The sequence below is a fragment of the Leucopleurus acutus genome (assembly GCF_964270905.1).
Source record: "Leucopleurus acutus genome assembly, chromosome: 1".
NCBI lineage: Eukaryota > Metazoa > Chordata > Mammalia > Artiodactyla > Delphinidae > Leucopleurus > Leucopleurus acutus.
Window position 1 is genome coordinate 167,253,394 of NC_139142.1, and position 17,591 is coordinate 167,270,984.

General features: G+C 46.5%; 1 protein-coding gene across 3 annotated transcripts in view; it reads left to right on the top strand.

The window, feature by feature from the left end:
- ZNF592 (zinc finger protein 592) overlaps positions 1-16,459 on the top strand; it is a 55,872-nt gene extending 39,413 nt beyond the window's left edge. For all 3 annotated transcript variants that reach the window (XM_082852585.1, XM_082852584.1, XM_082852583.1), the window contains 7 exons: positions 6,791-6,969; positions 11,567-11,743; positions 12,023-12,182; positions 12,296-12,583; positions 12,812-12,924; positions 13,596-13,731; positions 14,955-16,459. In XM_082852585.1, the coding sequence (XP_082708711.1) occupies positions 6,791-6,969; positions 11,567-11,743; positions 12,023-12,182; positions 12,296-12,583; positions 12,812-12,924; positions 13,596-13,731; positions 14,955-15,455 (1,554 nt within the window). In that variant the 3' untranslated portion in view covers positions 15,456-16,459. The remainder of the gene's footprint in view (positions 1-6,790; positions 6,970-11,566; positions 11,744-12,022; positions 12,183-12,295; positions 12,584-12,811; positions 12,925-13,595; positions 13,732-14,954) is intronic.
- The last annotated feature ends 1,132 nt before the right edge of the window (positions 16,460-17,591 follow it).

Consider the following 17,591-nt stretch of genomic DNA (forward strand, 5'->3'; position numbering starts at 1 on the left):
TTGTTTATCTTCTAAAAGAACCAGCTTTTAGTTTTATTGATCTTTGCTGTCGTTTCCTTCATTTCTTTTTCATTTATTTCTGATCTGATCTTTGTGATTTCTTTCCTTTTGCTAACTTTGGGGTTTTTTTTTTTGTTCTTCTTTCTCTGATTGCTTTAGGTGTAAGGTTAGGTTGTTTATTTCAGATGGTTTCTTGTTTCTTTTGTTTTGTTTTGTTTCTTAAGGTAAGATTGTATTGCTGTAAACTTCCCTCTTAGAACTGCTTTTGCTGCATCTTTTTTTTTTTTGATGTGATTGTGAAAGGGTTTTGCTTTTTTTTTTTTTTTTACTTTCCCTTTCTGATATTTCATTGTTAGTGTAAAGAAGTGGAATAGATTTCTATATGTTAATCTTGTATCCTGCTACCGTGCTGAATTTGTTTATCAGTTCTAGTAGTTTTTTGTTTTTCGGTTTTTTTTTTTTTGCAGTACGCGGGCCTCTCACTGTTGTGGCCTCTCCCGTTGCGGAGCACAGGCTCCAGATGCACAGGCCCAGCGGCCATGGCTCATGGGCCCAGCCGCTCTGCAGCATGTGGGATATTCCCAGACTGGGGCACGAACCCGTGTCCCCTGCATCAGCAGGGGGACTCTCAACCACTGCGCCACCAGGGAAGCCCAGTTCTAGTAGTTTTTGTGTGGAGTGTTTAGGGTTTTCTCTATATATTATCATGTCATCTGCATATAATGATAATTTTACCTTTTCTTTTTTTTTTGCGGTACGCGAGCCTCTCACCGCTGTGGCCTCTCCCGCTACCGAGCACAGGCTCCGGACGCGCAGGCCCAGCGGCCATGGCCCACGGGCCCAGCCGCTCCGCGGCATGTGGGATCCTCCCGGACCAGGGCACGAACCCGCGTCCCCTGCACCGGCAGGCGGACTCCCAACCTGTGTGCCACCAGGGAAGCCCAATTTTACCTTTTTTTAAAAAACTAAATTTATTTTATTTATTTATTTATTTTTGGCTGTGTTGGGTCTTTGTTGCTGCACATGGGCTTTCCTCTAGTTGGGGTGAGTGGGGGCTAATCTTCATTGCAGTGTGAGGGCTTCTCATTGTAATGGCTTCTCTTGTTGAGGAGCGTGGGCTCTTGGCGTGCAGGCTTCAGTAGTTGTGGCACACAGGCTCAGTAGTTGTGGCTCATGGGCTCTAGAGTGCAGGCTCAGTAGTTGTGTCGCACAGGCTTAGTTGCTCCGTGGCATGTGGGATCTTCCCGGACCAGGGAATGTGTCCCCTGCATTGGCCCGCGGATTCCTAACCACTGTGCCACCAGGCAAGTCCCAATTTTACCTTTTTTGAAAACATTTTTATTTATTTTTAGTTTTTGGCTGTGCCCCATGGCTTGTGGGATCTTAGTTCCCCAACCAGGGATCAAACCCATGCCCCCTGCAGTGGAAGCACGGAGTCTTAACCACTGGACCACCGGGGAAGTCCCTATCTATTTCTTCTTGATTCAGTTTTGGTGAGCTGTATGTTTTTAGAAACTTGTTCATTTCTTCTATGTTGTCCAGTTTGTTGGCGTATAGTTGTTCATAGTATTCTTTTATGGTTTTTTGTATTTCTGCAGTATCAGTTGTTATTTCTCCTCTTTTACTTTTTACTTTGTTTATTTGGGTCCTCTCTCATTTCTTCTTGGCGGCTTGGGCCAGAAATTTGTCAATTTTGTTTACCCTTTCAAAGAAACAGCTCTCGGTTTTATTGGGTTTTTCCTATAATTTTTTAAATCTCTATTTTATTTATTTCCTCTCTGAACTTTATTATTTCTTCTGTCTGATGACTTCAGGTTTTTTTGTTCTTTTTTTTTTTTTTTTTTTTTTTTTTTGCGGTACGCGGGCCTCTCACTGTTGTGGCCTCTCCTGTTGTGGAGCACAGGCTCCGGACGTGCAGGCTCAGCGGCCATGGCTTACGGGCCCAGCTGCTCCGCAGCATGTGGGATCTTCCTGGACCAGGGCACGAACCTGTGTCCGCTGCATTGGCAGGCAGACTCTCAACCACTGTGCCACCAGGGAAGCCCTTGTTCTTCTTTTTTTAATTCTTTTAGGTGGTAGGTTAGGTTGTTTATTTGAGTTTATTCTTGCTTTTTGAGGAAGGCCTGTATCACTATGAACTTCCCTCTAAGAACTGCTTTTGCTGCATCCCATAGATTTTGTATGGTTGTGTTTTCATTGTCATTTGTCTCAGGGTATTTTTTTTTTTTTTTTTTTTTTTTTGTGGTACGTGGGCCTCTCACTGTTGTGGCCTCTCCCGTTGCGGAGCACAGGCTCCGGATGCGCAGGCTCAGCAGCCATGGCTCACGGGCCTAGCTGCTCCACGGCATGTGGCATCCTCCTGGACTGGGGCACGAACCCACGTCCCCTGCATCGGCAGGCGGACTCTCAACCACTGCGCCACCAGGGAAGCCCTGTCTCAGGGTATTTTAAAATTTTCTCTTTGATTTCATCATTGACCCATTGGTTTTTTAGTAGCATGTTGTTTAGTCTCCATGTAATCTTTTTTTCTCATTTCTCTTTCTGTGGTTGATTTCTTGTTTCATGCCCTTATGGTCAGAAAAGACACTTGAAATAATTTCTATCCTCTAAAATTTGTTGAGGCTTGTTTTGCATCCTAGTATGTGGTCAGTCCTAGAGAATGTTCCATGGGCGCTTGAAAAGAATGTGTATTGTGTGTTTTTTGAATGTAATGTTCTGAAAATATCAATTGGTCTACCTGTTCTATTGTATGTCGTTTAGGATCTCTGTTGCTTTATTGTTTTTTTGTCTGGAAGATCTGTCCACTGATGTGAGTGGGATGTTAAAGTCTCCTACTATTATTGTATTCCCATCAGTTTCTCTCTTTATGTCTGTTAGTATTTGTTTTATACATTTGGGTGCTCCTGTATTGGCTGCATATATGTTAACAAGTGTAATATCCTCTTCTTGTATTGATCCTTTTATCATTATATAGTGTCCTTCTTTATCTCTCATTTTGGCCTTTGTTTTAAAGTCTGTTTTGTCTGATATGAGTATTGCTACCCCTGCTTTCTTATCATTTCCTTTTAAATGAAATATCTTTTTCCATCCCCTTACTTTCAATCTCTGTATGTCCTTCACCCTAAAGTGGGGTCTCTTGTAGGCAGCATATTATAGGCTCTTGTTTTTGTTTTGTTTTGTTTTTTAATCAACAGTCTGCCACTTTGTGTCTTTTGATTGGAGCATTTAGTCCATTGACATTTAAGGTAATTACTGACAGATATGTATTTATTGCCATTTTAAACCTGTTTTCCAGTTGATTTTGTATTTCTTCTTTGTTCCTTTCTTTTTCTTTTTCCTATTGTGGTTTGATGGTTTTCTTTTGTGTTATGCTTGTGTCCTCTTCTTTTTGTTTTTTTGTGAATCTGTTGTATGGTTTTGATTTGTGAGTCATTCTTTTTTTAAAAAATATCTCATGAGTATTTATTTTATTTTTTTATAAATTTATTTATTTTTGGCTGCATTGTGTATTCGTTGCTGCGCGCGGGCTTTCTCCAGTTGTGGCATGTGGGGGCTACTCTTCGTTGTGGTGCCCATGCTTCTCAGTATGGTGGCTTCTCTTGTTGTGGCGCGTGGGCTCTAGGTGCACAGGTTTCAGTAGTTGTAGTGTGTGGGCTCAGTAGTTGTGACCTGTAGGCTCTAGAGCGCAGGCTTAGTAGTTGTGGCGCACGGGCTTAGTTGCTCTGTGGCATGTGGGAACTTCCTGGACCAGGGATCAAACCCGTGTCCCCTGCATTGGCAGTCAGATTCTTCTTTTTTTTTCATTGTTGTACACAACATTTATTGTTTTTGCATTTGCTGCCAGGAATGTTTGCCACGAGTTCACAGCCAAGTTGTAGATAGTGATCTGTGACCCTCAAAGCATGGCGGTGTCCACTCTTCCTGAGTCCATACCTGGACTCAGTCTCCACTTGGCTTGTTTGGGTTGGTTTAAGCTGTAAGCTGATTCAAACCTTTCTACACAAGCTGTGTATACATTCCAAACACAGACCATCTATCACCCTGGTTGTGAAGTCTGAGAGGAACAACATAAAGTGGTTTATAGCACTTATTGATTTTAACTTGGCTAATGTCCCAAACTAGTTAGGAGATAAGGCATTCCTCAGCAGGCAGGCAGATTCTTAACCACTGTGTGACCAGAGAAGTCCTGTGAGTCATTCTTTTTGATGCTCAATTGTCCCATCTTTGATCAGTGGGAGCCCCTTCAAGCTGGCTCCTGTGTCCTTTTGATATGAACTCATTAAACCTTGAGAAGCTTTCTTACTTTGAGCCCCAACAAGATGTCCTGGGCACATGTCTTGTACTAAACCTAGAGTCAGTTGTTTTTCCAAGAAGCCAGGGTTTTTTTGTGTGCATGTGTGTGAGAAATGATATTTAGAGGCCACATTCTGGGCACCAGAGATGCTTATTCTGCTGGATATATCTGTTCCTAGGCCTTTTCAGTGGTCAGAGCTAAAAAGTATTTTTTGAAAAAGAGGAAAGGAAGATCATGAGTTTATGCAGGTATTAAAATGTAAGATTATCCTTTTTTTTTTTTTTTGCGGTACGCGGGCCTCTCACTGTTGTGGCCTCTTCCATTGCGGAGCACAGGCTCCGGATGCGCAGGCCCAGCGGCCATGGCTCACGGGCCCAGCCGCTCCACGGCATGTGGCATCTTCCCGGACTGGGGCACGAACCCGTGTCCCCTGCATTGGCAGACGGACTCTCAACCACTGCGCCACCAGGGAAGCCCAAGATTATCCTTTTTATGTAACTGATTTTATACTGAAAATCTTGGTTCCTAAGATTTTCTTACTACACACATAAACACACACACACCCATAGACACCAATTTTTAAATATCAAAATCAATATTGTTTCTAATGTTAGGACAACTGCATAAAGTTGAGGGTGTATTTGCAGTTCTTTTTGTCCTTAGAATATATCATATTAAGAATGTATAAGTCCAAATACTGTGTTTTAAAAGTCACTGGGGATAATTTTTTTCTCTACATGGGTATGTCACCTACTTGATACATAGTTAGGTTGTTTCTGTTTTTCAGTTTTTAGGGAATGCTTTAGTTTATTTAGTTTAATTTTGTATATGTGTTTGAAATTATGTAAAACATTTATGTGATTCCAAAATTACATAACAAGGGATATGCAGAAAAGTCTTGCTTCCATTCCTGTCCGTTTCACCCTGTTCCCTCCTTCCCCATAGGTAACCATTTTTTATTGACTTTTGGTTTACTGCTCCATTGCTCCTTTTTTGCAAATATGAACAAATGTGTGTGTGTATGTGTGAGAGTGATTATTTCCTCCATTTTTACACAAAAAATAGTATACTTGTTTACTGTTTTGCACCTAGAGCAATAGTGAAAAAACAACAACAAAACCTTTTATTATGGAATGTCCCAAACATATATAAAAGTGGAAAGAATGGTATAATGAACCTTCTTTTAACAGTTACCAACTCAGTGGCCCATCTTGTTTCATCTATGTTCTTACTCACCTCTCCCCCAGTGGATTGTTTTTAAACAAATTCCAGCATTATAGTATCTATTTCAGTATATGTATCTAAAAGATAAAGTTTTATCCTCAAAAAATACCAAAACATAGACATAATATCATCACATCTTAAAATTAATAATAATTCCTTATTATCAAATCTTAATATCAAATGGCAGATGTCTCAGTATTGTCATCATTAAGTTAGGGTTAAAATATCTGATTGTCTCATTTCTTTTTACACTTGGCTTGCTTGAATCAGGATCCAAATAAGGGCTATACATTGCAGTTGTATACACTGAAAATGTCTTTTAAGTCTCTTTTAATCTGTAAATTCCTCTTCCCTTAATCTTTTTTTTCCATTGAAATTTTTTTTGTTGAAAACGCTGGATTGTTTGTCCTGTAGAGGCCCTGTATTCTGGATATTGCTGCTTAAAGCGGAGATCTTTTCCTGACCTCCCTAACAACTTATCCCTCTAAGCACTCCTCTGACCCCAGGTCAGTGGCCCCCTTAGTGAGTAGTACAGTTGTCCCTTTTTTCCTAAGAAGGGCCTCTTCAGATGCAGGCACCAGCTTAGTCTCTTGCTTTCCCCCTCTGGGCTGTCCCCATTAGAGAGCTTCAATGAGTCTGCCTGTAGGACTTGTTAGCCTCTGGTTCTTTCCTGGGACTGAGAACAAAGGAGCTGCTACCTATCCCGTGCTTTCCTGTGGGTGTATGTGGTCAATTGTGGCTCAGGGCACCCCCCAGAGTGGGCTGAGGTTATGGAAGCTCAGTTAGTCTGCACTGGGGCTTCTGAGCATTAACCAGGGTAGGCTCAGGTCTACTTTGGAAGTCCCTGAGTCAGCTGACTAAAGCTGTTGAGTAGGAACCTGCTGAGCTAGGGTAGAGGCCCTGGTGAGTCTGTCAGTGTAATGAGGTCTTAGAATTCAAGAAGTGCCTTGGGCCTCTGAAAAGGAAAACGTGGTCCTCTGCTAAGCCAGAGGAGAGAAGTACACACAGTCCTACATGTAGGACTAACCTTTGGGAAAATACGGTCAGGTCTGTTTTTGATTAATAAGGTGAGAGGCAAAGCTAGCTTGGGTGTCAGTGTCAACACTTCATGAGGCCTGGGGATTTCACTAGTGTCCTAGGAGAGCTGGAAGAGAGAATGGTTGGGGGAGGAGGTCATTCTGACCCATGTCCTAGGAAAGCCAGACAGCTCTGATTGGAGAGCTACAGGCCTGTGGCTCCTGCGTGAACTGCTTTCTTGCTGTTCTTTCCTAGACTTGCCAGGTGTGCCAGATGCTGCTGCCCAACCAGTGCAGTTTCTGTGCCCACCAGCGGATCCACGCCCACAAGTCCCCCTACTGTTGTCCGGAGTGTGGAGCCCTCTGTCGCTCTGCCTACTTCCAGACGCATGTAAAGGAGAATTGCCTGCACTATGCCCGCAAGGTGGGCTACAGGTGGGTGCTACCTGACTCACTGTCCTGGGCTTGCCCAGTGGCTGGTTATTTTTCTGGACCAGAACTCATTTAAGACTTGACCTTTGGGAGTTCCTTGGTGGTCTAGTGGTTAGGATTTGGTGCTTTCACTGCTGTGGCCTGGGTTCAATCCCTGGTTGGGAAATTGAGATCCTGCAAGCCACGAGGCACGGCGGAAAAAAATGAGTTTTGATCTTAAGAGGCCTGGGCTGCAGCCTAATAAGAGAAGAATGTTGATTGGTATGTGGACAGACATTTTTAATCTTGTAGGGAACCAGAATAGCAAGGGGAAGAAGAATAAAGAGTTAAAAAGTTAAACATTTAAAAAAAAAAAAAAAAAGCTTTGGGACTTCCCTGGCTGTTCAGTGGTTAAGACTCTGCGTTTCCACTGTAGGGCACGTGGGTTCGATCCCTGGTTGGAGAACTAAGATCCCACGTGCCATGCGCGGCACACAGGGATAGGATTTTGGCACACAGCCAAAAGATAAAAAATAAATAAATTAAAAATAAAAAAAAGCTTTAAATGGGAAGATTTGGGGGAGATTAGAATATATATAAGCATTCACTTTGTCAGTTTGTTTTAAAAGTATATAAATTTGTTCACAAAGTTATCATGTTTGACATATTAATTTTCAAGTACCATTTCAGTAATAAATTTACAACTGTCAGTACTTTCAAATGTTCTCAATTTTTGTTAACAAATGGCAAGATGCCAAACTCAAAGGACTGTAGTATCTTTGTGTTGATTAGTTTTTGTCAGTTTGTGAGAAGCAAAACCTAAGAATGGAAAAAATCATCAGCTTCATGGTAAAACTGAGAAAACTCTATTTTAATTAAACTGAATCTTCTCCATTGTGTTGAACAAATATAAGCAAGAAGTCCTTTTCAGGAAAAAGATCAAAATGAGGGAGAACACTCCCTCCAAAACTCATTGATCCATCATTTTACATTGACGCAGTCAGGTCTCCTTTACTGGTTTACTGGTTGCTCGGGAGTTTCTACATCTTCTCATGCTTTACTTGATTATTTTTACTTCAGAAACATAATTTTGCCCAAATTTATTAAGGTTTTCTTCTCTTTGGTATTAAATGTTTTTATTGATTTAGTTCATTTAATAAACATTTCTTGAGTACTTACTGTTGTCTTTAGCATTGTGCCAGACACTCAAGATACAAAGATGATTAAGACCCAGCTCCTGCCCTCAAGGGGCTTCAGTCTGATAGGTTACAGACATGCACACAAGTAATTACAATTCAAAGTGGTAAGTCCCATAGTTGAGGAATGGTCAGGAAAGCTTCATAGAGGAGATACTAGGAGGTTTTAGGTAGAAGAAAGGCGGAGAGCATATCTGGCAAGAGCATAGGCAAGGGATACCAGCACACATAAAAGGGCTTACAGGAATGATGAGCATTTCAATAGATGTAGGTCAGGATGAACCGGAGGAAGGGTGAGAAATGAGACTAGGGAGTTGGTAGAGGCCATGCAAAACCTTGTATTCCTTGGCAGACGTTTGGACTTTATCCAGTGGACAGTGATGAGCTACAGAAAGATTTGCAGCAGGGGAGTGATCCAACTGGATCTGTGTTTTAGAAAGATCATTCTGGAAAGCTGACATGTATATTAGAGGGGAGAGATTAGAGACTGGTTGTGTGGCAATCCAGATGAGAGACCGAGGGATTCAGCTAAGGCATGGCTGTGGGGATGGAGAGAAGGTAAATTTGAGAGAGATTAGGAAGTAGAAACATTAGGGCTTGATGATAGTTTGTATACTGGGGTGAGGGATGGGGAGTGGTTAGTGATCTTCCAGGTTTCTCTCTTGGTATAAGCATTTCCAAATGTAGACTGATTTCTTTTACATGTTATGGAGAATGGAGAAGCTAAAGTGTATGGGAAGAAAATAATCCAGAGATGGGGTTATACAAAGCCCTTGCCTCCGTGTTGCAGAAGAGCATTGCTGGGCAGCATCCCAGGCTACATTTTAAAACCAAACACCTGAACCTGTGTTTTTTGCAGCATTCATAAAGTTTGAAAATACCTTTCTAACTTTGACTTAAGTGTATGCTGCTTGTTTCAAGATCAAATCGAATCCAATAGCAATGCAGTCAACACTTTAATTTTTGTATTTGAATCTTGAATCCAAGAAATTTTCAGTAACACAGATGGATTAATAGCATTTTTTGTCTTTTAATTAAATATTTTACTTTCTTCTGTAAGAGTAGAAAGAAACCTAATGTCTCAAAAGGAATTTAGTTTATCAAGCCTTTGTAAGAAATGTCAGACCCATGGTTCTATAATTGTCTGTTTTCTCTTTTTCTCTTAAACAGTTGGTAAAGAGCTGTGTCATAGGGTTGGATTTCTCTTCTGCAGATTTTTTCATCAGTTTGTAAACCCTGCTTGATTCAGTCCTTCACTGAGGCTACTTGGCACATGTTCTTTTACCCCTTTATATTCTTACTTTCCATGAGGTTTCTTCCAGGAATGTCTGCTGGGTAAATAGAATGGATTTTCAGTCGCATTTACATTACTCCTGTAGGAGTTTGGTCAAACTGCACAAATAAAACCACTTAAGAGATTCCTTACACGTCAGGTGTATTTGCCACTTTGGATGAATTTGGAAATATGTGGATTTTTTTTCTCCTCATAATTACTTGTGGTATGGATGTACTTCTCTGTGCTAGGAGTTGGTCACTATTTTGTTTAGCAGGAGAGAAAAGAAAATATAATTTAAGTGTAAGTAGTTTGTATAGTTGCTCTAACACATGTACACATTTAGTAACGAATGCTCATAGACCTCAGTTGCGAATAGGCTTTGAGTTCTGTGCACTTCTCCTCATTGCTAATTAAGTTTGCAAAAGGTGATTCTGTCCCCCACCCCCACTCCCCAACACACACAAAAGGAAGAAAAACAAAAAGGACTGGTCAGGATTCTGTGATGAGTTATGTGGATTGCAAAAATGGGCTAATGTATTGAAATGCAGGCTAATATTGGGAGTCAAAGAATTCTTAAGTGAAGGGATGTCCTTTCAGTAAAGCAACAGCCTCTCTACTAGCCTCTATTTAGCCTACTGGGATGTCAAGGTTATAGGAGCAAGCAGTATTGCAACAAACGGAAAATAATAGTTATCTCAAGAGGAATAGCTGGGAGCAGGGAAGGTGTTTTCTCATGTAAGGGAGACCTGTGTGTGTTTATAGGCATGAAGAAAGACTGAACACATGAGAGGGTCTAGGAACCTGAAGAGATTCAGGTTAGCCTGGAGGAAGGTCACATCATTTTCTGATACTGAAGGAAGGAAACACAGTATTTATAGAGAGATATTCTGAAGTTGAAAGAAGAGTACAACAGACCTCAATTTCAGAAAAACGGTTTAAGACAGTTGATACTTTACAAAAATAATATATGCCCTAAACAAAACTCAGAAAATTTGAATTGGTAGGGAAAAAAAGAAAAATGTTATCCATAGTCCCACCAAGGAGACACTAGAACACTTATGAGCTGCACGGTCCAAAATGGTATCAGGGGGACTTGCCTGGTGGTGCATTGGTTAAGAATCCGCCCCCCAATTCAGGGGACACGGGTTTGATCCTTGGTCTGGGAAGATCCCACATGCCACAGAGCAACTAAGCCCGTGCGCCACAACTACTGAGCCCATGCGCCACAACTACTGAGCCCGCGCGCCTAGAGCCCGTGCTCTGCAACAGGAGAAGCCACTGCAATGAGATGCCCACACACCGTGACGAAGAGTAGCCCCCGCTCACCGCAACTAGAGAAAGCCCGTGCACAGCAACGAAGACCCAACGCAGCCAAAAATAAATAAACAAACAAAAAATACATTTATATAAAAAAAAGAAAACCCAAAATAGTATCAGGCACATGTGACTACTGAGCACTTGAAGTGTAGCCAGTGCAACTGGCCATTTTATTTTATTAATTTAAATTTAAATAGTCACATGGACAGTGCAATATAGAACATGTCCATCATCACAGCAAGTTCCATCAGAGAGTGCTGCTCTAGAGCATTTCTTCTTGGGCTTTGAGGGCTGTTTATTTTAATGTGGTTGTTATGGCGAGTGTAGCATTCCGTAGTTGTACATTTTATTCAGTGAACATCCCTGCCTGTTCGGCTCCAGCTTGCGGAAGACACAGGCTTTCTGCAGTCTCCTTCTGAAATTCCTCTTGGACTCCTTCAGTTGTTATCACACTTAAATGGATACTGTTGATGTCATTTTTGAACCATTCTCTACCCTCTCCACTCCCACCAGATTCTCTTGGCTGTGTTCAAGTTTTTGGTTTGCAGAAGAATATTTTCTGGCCAGTGAGGGGAGGGGAGGCTGTCTTCCCCCTTTTCTACCAGGTTGGGTGTTGGGCTTGGGGGACCCTGGATGACTGCATTGTGCCAGGCGGCAGCAAGCAGGCTCTCGAGGTGTACGTGTGGAGGATAGAAGACGGAGTGCATGAGGGAGGAGGAGAGGGAGGGTCCCTGAGATGGCCCTGTTCCTGTCTTCCATTCCTCCTTTTCCAACACTACTTCTCGGTCTGACATGTCTACTCCCCCTGCACCCCCCAACATCTGTTATCCAGGTGCATCCACTGTGGGGTAGTCCACTTGACCTTGGCCTTGCTGAAAAGCCACATCCAGGAGCGACACTGCCAGGTTTTCCACAAATGTGCATTCTGCCCCATGGCCTTCAAGACTGCCAGTAGCACCGCGGACCACAGCGCCACCCAGCATCCCACCCAGCCCCACAGACCCTCCCAGTGAGTGCAGCTCCAGGGCCAGCAGACCTGTGGAGCAGAGCTGATAGATTGGGTGCTCTGTGGGGAGGTGTTGGGATGGACTGGGAAGCCTGGGCTAGTGGCAGAGATGCCTGGAGTCCTCTAAAGACATCCTGAGTCTGCTGAGTATCAACGTTGGCTCAGAGTATTGCTTCCCCAAACCTGACTCTGGTTCAGAGAGATCAGAGATGGGGTGGAGGGGCCTTGTGGTTCTGCCAGCGCAGCCTTGGGTACCTCACACGCTGGGACTTGTCTCGTCAGGCTCATTTATAAGTGCTCCTGTGAAATGGTCTTCAACAAGAAGAGGCACATTCAGCAGCATTTTTACCAGAATGCCAGTAAGGCGCAGGTGGGCGTCTTCAAGTGCCCTGAGTGCCCGCTCTTGTTCCTGCAGAAGCCAGAGTTGATGCAACATGTCAAGGTGGGACGCCTTGGGGAAGGAGGCTGGGGAGAAGGGCACATGCCTCAGGCCGGGGGTCTGACTCTGTGCATCTTTCCCCTTGCCCAGTCAGTAATCGCTCTCCCCATCCCCAGAGCACCCACGGTGTTCCCCGAAACGTGGACGAGCTGTCAAGCCTCCAGTCTTCAGCAGACACATCTTCAAGCCGCCCTGGCTCTCGAGTTCCCACTGAACCCCCAGCCACTAATGTGGCTGCTCGGGGCAGCTCCCTGCCCTCTAGCCGCTGGGGCAGGCCAGAAGCCCATCGCAGGGGTGAGGCCAGGCCCCGGCTGAGGAACACTGGCTGGACCTGCCAGGAGTGCCAGGAGTGGGTTCCTGATCGGGAGAGCTATGTGTCCCACATGAAAAAGAGCCATGGTCGGGTAAGTGTAGCCACACGGGCACAGTGCAGCCCCAGATTCTCTGGACTTCTGTCCTGTGGGGTCATAGCCCCCTTGTATGGATGACTTCCTGGTGCTTTGGGCATGGTGGGTACTACAGATCTTGAGGTCTTGGGGCATCCTCCTTTTCTGCCTTCATCATCTGAGAAGAAAGACGCACCCAGAACTGTCTTACGGTTCTGATGCTTTGCATCCTGTCATCTCCCATAGACGTTGAAGCGGTACCCATGTCGGCAGTGTGAACAGTCCTTCCATACCCCCAACAGCCTGCGCAAACACATCCGCAACAACCACGACACAGTAAAGAAAGTCTACACTTGTGGGTGAGTCCCTGGGGGCGGGAGCCAGGAGGCCTGAATTTATCAAGACTGTCCATAGTACCACTGGGGCTTTTCTCTGCTGTGAGATTAGGGCCCAAAGGCAAGAGATAAGCAGGTTTCTAACGGGAATATGCTGTGGCTAGGTCAGAAATGAGGGCATTCCGGAAATAAGCTGCTAGAGCCTGGTGGCTCTGGAGCCCTCCCCCTTCCCAACTCCCTAACCCCAGGCTGGCCTGCCAGTCAGCAGTGGAGGGCCCTGAGGTTTGAGAGGAGTGGTGGCAATGTGAGCATGTGCCCCGTTCGGCTGTGAGGCTTCAGCACCATCTGTCCGAGCTTTAGGACAGGACAGGCCACTCTTTCAGGCTGACCACTAGCCCAGCACTTGGGTCTCTGGACCCTGATACCAGAGAGTGGAGAGTGCAGTCATAGCTCAGGGCCAGTACAGATACTCTGATTTGCTGTTGTCAGCCACCTTGGATGGCTTGCTGGCTAGATTTCTCTGGGGAGTACCCAGCACCACCCAGCCAGCCTGAGGGCCACTCTGCCTGCTCCAGACTCTCTCCCCGCTGGAGCCAGAAGCAGTTTTGCCTTTGCCTGCCTGCCAGAGCTGCCTGGCCCCCCTGGGTCCCGGAGCCTGTCATCTTACATGACCTCTTTCGGCTGTACTTTTGCAGGTATTGCACAGAGGACAGCCCCAGCTTTCCTCGGCCCTCCCTCCTGGAGAGCCACATCAGCCTTATGCATGGTATCAGAAACCCTGATTTGAGCCAGACGTCCAAAGTCAGACCTTCGGGCGGACATTCCCCTCAGGTGAGTGTGGGACCCCTGCCGACTGGACCAGCTTGCCCAGTGCGGCTGGAGCTGGAGGGGCACTAGGAAGGCTGCAGGGAGCCCATTTGTCCTTGTGGCCGTGGAGCAGCCAGCAGTGACAGCATCCCTCAATGCCAGTCACTCTCTAGTCTTGTGTGACCTGCCTGGGGACTGCACACAAAGAAGGGACAGGAACAAAGACCCACTAGGCAGCCCGTTGACCGTTTTTTCTTTATGTTTCCCTGTCACTGCGACCCCCTTCCTTGGGTGTATGCTGCATTCTGTGGCCGTCGGAGTACTTTCACACATACCCTCCTACTTCTGCCCCTCTGCAGTCCTAGGAGGCAGGGGTAGGCAGGGCTTACTGTTAGGTGAGGGTGGCCATGCTTGGCTGAGTCACCTCCCCACCCCCACCCCCAGTTACAGAGGAGCCAGACCTAGACTCCTGCTCTCCTGGACCTTCGTCCTCTGGCCTCATCCCTGTTTCATGCCCTCGTCCATTTCTGGTCAACTTCTGGAGCAGCCTCCTCACAGTAGGGTCTTCCCACTCCACGGCGAGGGGCTGCTCCTCAGAGGGGCAGGCATGTCTGGGAAACTGCCTGGATTTTGAGGAGTTTCTTTAATGGCTATTCAGAGAAGGGCCCTGGTCTGCAAAGGCCCTTTCACACACAGCAGGAAGGGTGTCAATTGACATTTTGGCAACATCTGTCTATGATTAAAATGCATACCCTCCCTTCTCTGCCAAATGCATACATCCTCTGATCTAGCAATTCCGCTTCTAAGATTTATCTGTCAGATATCTGTGGCCTTGGGCATAAAGAAATGTGTCAATATATGTTTTTAAGTGAAAAAAGCAGGGTGAAGAAAAGTGTGCGTGTAATGCTATCATTTCATAAAAGGCAGTAGTTTTATTTCTGTGTACGGATAGAATATCTTTCGGAGGAGCCACACAGAACCCAGGTAATACGGTGTTCTCTGGAGAGCAGGGCTGGGGAGCCGGGTAGGAGGAACTTAATCTTTTCTATACCCTTCCCATATCTTTGGAATGTTGTGCCACATGTATGTGTTACATTAAACAAACAAACATAAGAAACGAACCAAACCTAAACCAGAATTTAGGGCTGCGGTGAGCCTGGCCTGGGTGGTGATTCTGTGAGTCCTTGGGCTGCGTTTATCCTGTTTGGGGGGCTCGTGTCTCGGGCTCACATCGTTTCCCCTTTCAGGTGAACCATCTGAAAAGACCAGTCAGCAGAGCAGGGGATGCTCCAGACACCAGCAATGGCGCGACTGTCTCTTCCACCAAAAGGCACAAGTCCCTTTTCCAGTGCGCGAAATGTAGCTTTGCCACAGACTCAGGGCTCGAGTTTCAGAGCCACATACCTCAGCACCAGAAGGACAGCTCCACAGCCCAGTGTCTCCTCTGTGGCTTGTGCTACACCTCTGCCAGCTCCCTCAGCCGCCACCTCTTCATCGTCCACAAGGTGAGAGACCAGGAGGAGGAAGAGGCAGAGGCGGCAGAGCCAGAGGAGGGCTCTGGGGAGGAGGTGTCCGTGGAGACCAGGGAGAACGGACTGGAAGAGTGTGCCGAGGAGCCTCTGTTGGGTGACTCAGAGGCCAGGAGGTCACTGGGCCTGGCCCCTGACGAGGATGGTGCCCAAGATGCTCAGAGTCAACCACAGGCCTCTCAGGACCGGGACAGCCACACACCGTCCCCACAGGTGTGACTGGAAGCTTTGCAGTGTGCAGTCGGGTGGTGCCGTGGTGTCCTCCGCCTGCCACGCGGACAGTGGGAAAGAGAAGGCTCCACCCCGGTGTGAGTGTGGCTGGCTGGGCCTTGGAGCAGTGTCTGCCCTGAGCTGCTGGGGGCTGGGTGTCCCCCAGCCCCAGGAGATGGCGGGGTCGTCCGGGACCCTCACAGCTCTGAATTTGCTTCTGTTATTTATGGCTTTGTGCTGCTTCCTGGTACCCCAACTTTTGTCTGTGTCCTTCCAGCCCCAGGCTGCTTAAGTGGCCCAACCCCGATGCTGTCACCTCAGCTAGAAACCCCTCAGCAGCTGTGCTCTTCTGGGAGGCTCCCCGCTCGCTGCCTTCAGCCAGGGGCTCCTGACAGCAGCTCTCTTTCTTGCCACTGGAGCCTGAGAAGGGGGATGAGGGTGCTGGCGCAGTCCCTCTCAGAGAGCTCGCCCAGCCTGGCTTGCAGAGGGCCCTTGGTCACCATGCCGTTCCTTTCTGTCTTCTCTGATTCGTTCCCCAAAAAAGAGTCCTGGAGAATTAATTGTCACACTGGCCCATCCTGTCTGTGTGGGGGGAGAAACTTCTGCAGCACACCTCTGTCTGGAACCCGGGAGAGCAGGAAACGCAGCCAAGTCAGGCAGGCACCGAGAGGCAGACCCCCTTCAGAAGGAGCTGTGCGTCCTTGTTCTGCTGCTGTTCCGCCTTTCCTGACGAGCGGGGTTTGGGGCACAGAGACACTGGGATATTTGTACTCTTGCTCCTGTGCCATTAGAGAGGCTGCTGCCCCAGGCAGGCCAGCCCCTCCTCCTCTCGGCTGCACCCGTGTTGCTCAGACTATATTTCAAATAAAAAAATCTTCTTACCATGCAGGTAGGCTCTTGTATTCCTCTTCCAGTGAGCCTGGCCCTACCCTACTCCACCTGAGACTTCCCTCACTGTCCCATCTCTGAGGGAGAACAGTGTTTCCTGCTGCCCAAGGACAGTCCTCTCTAGATTTTGGAGCTGTGGTGTGGAAACCAGGAGCTCAGTACTTCTGAAGGGGTGAGGGGAGGGTCTTAATGCTGGTCAAGAGTCACCTCCAAGTTCTCCCCTGAGCTAGCAGCCTTGGTTTTTAGGGCTTATTGGAATTTTCCTGGACACCTCCATCTTTCCTACAAATGGTTTTTCAAACTAAGAGAACCCTTTACTGGTGGGAGGAGGGAGAGGGATAGAAGGGAGGAATTCTGTACTTTTCTTGCACTGTTCAAGAGGCCTTGGTATCACCCCTGCCACAGGGAACTCGGGCGTGGCAGAATTGGGATTAGACATGGGAGGCTGGGCTGTCTTTTCTCTGATGGCAGAGTTAGGACCTGACCTAGCACAAGGAGCCGGCTGTGCGGAGGTGTCCTCTGACCTCTGCTCCGAGTAGCTGCTGCAGCCCTGCATGGGTGGGATGTGGGGCTGGGCCCAGCAGGATCTAGTGCAGCAAAGGGAAGTGGGTGCTGACTGCATTCTTAGAGGCGATCCTTCAAGGAAGACATTGAATATCAATGATAAATTATTAAGTCAGGTAAATATGCCTGACCTTTTCACAATTGAAAAAAAAATTTCTTCCTCTATCAAATGCCAGATTTTTAGTGGAAATGCTAATGGCATTGGGAAAGGTTAGCGCTTGTTTCAGTTTCAGAGAAACAGTGCTTCTTAATGATTGCCATACCTGGCAAGGCCACCATGTCCCTGCTTCCCAAGCAGGCAGCGAGGGCAAACCGGGCCTGATTCCGGCTGCGTGCAGAGCCAGAGCTGGCCCCAACTCAGCTGTCATCCCTTCCTAATTCCAGTTGCAGGGTGCCTACCCTGCACCCGGGGCCATTCACAGGAACAGATTATAGAGGAGGCTGATAGAAGCGTTGGAAATGGATGGCCGAACCACTTTCAGAGACAGTATAGCTGGAGCTGGGGGAGAGGAGGTGGTGAAATCACAGGTGTGACCTGTCCTGACCTCAGATCTATCTCCTTCCTGGGAATGGTATGGGGTGGAAAGAATGTCGAGCCACTCACCAAGAAACCTGGGTCACAGCCTGGGTTCTGCCCTCAGCCAGCTCTTAACAAACCCTCTTAACTTCACCAGCCCCTCCCCTTCAAGATAG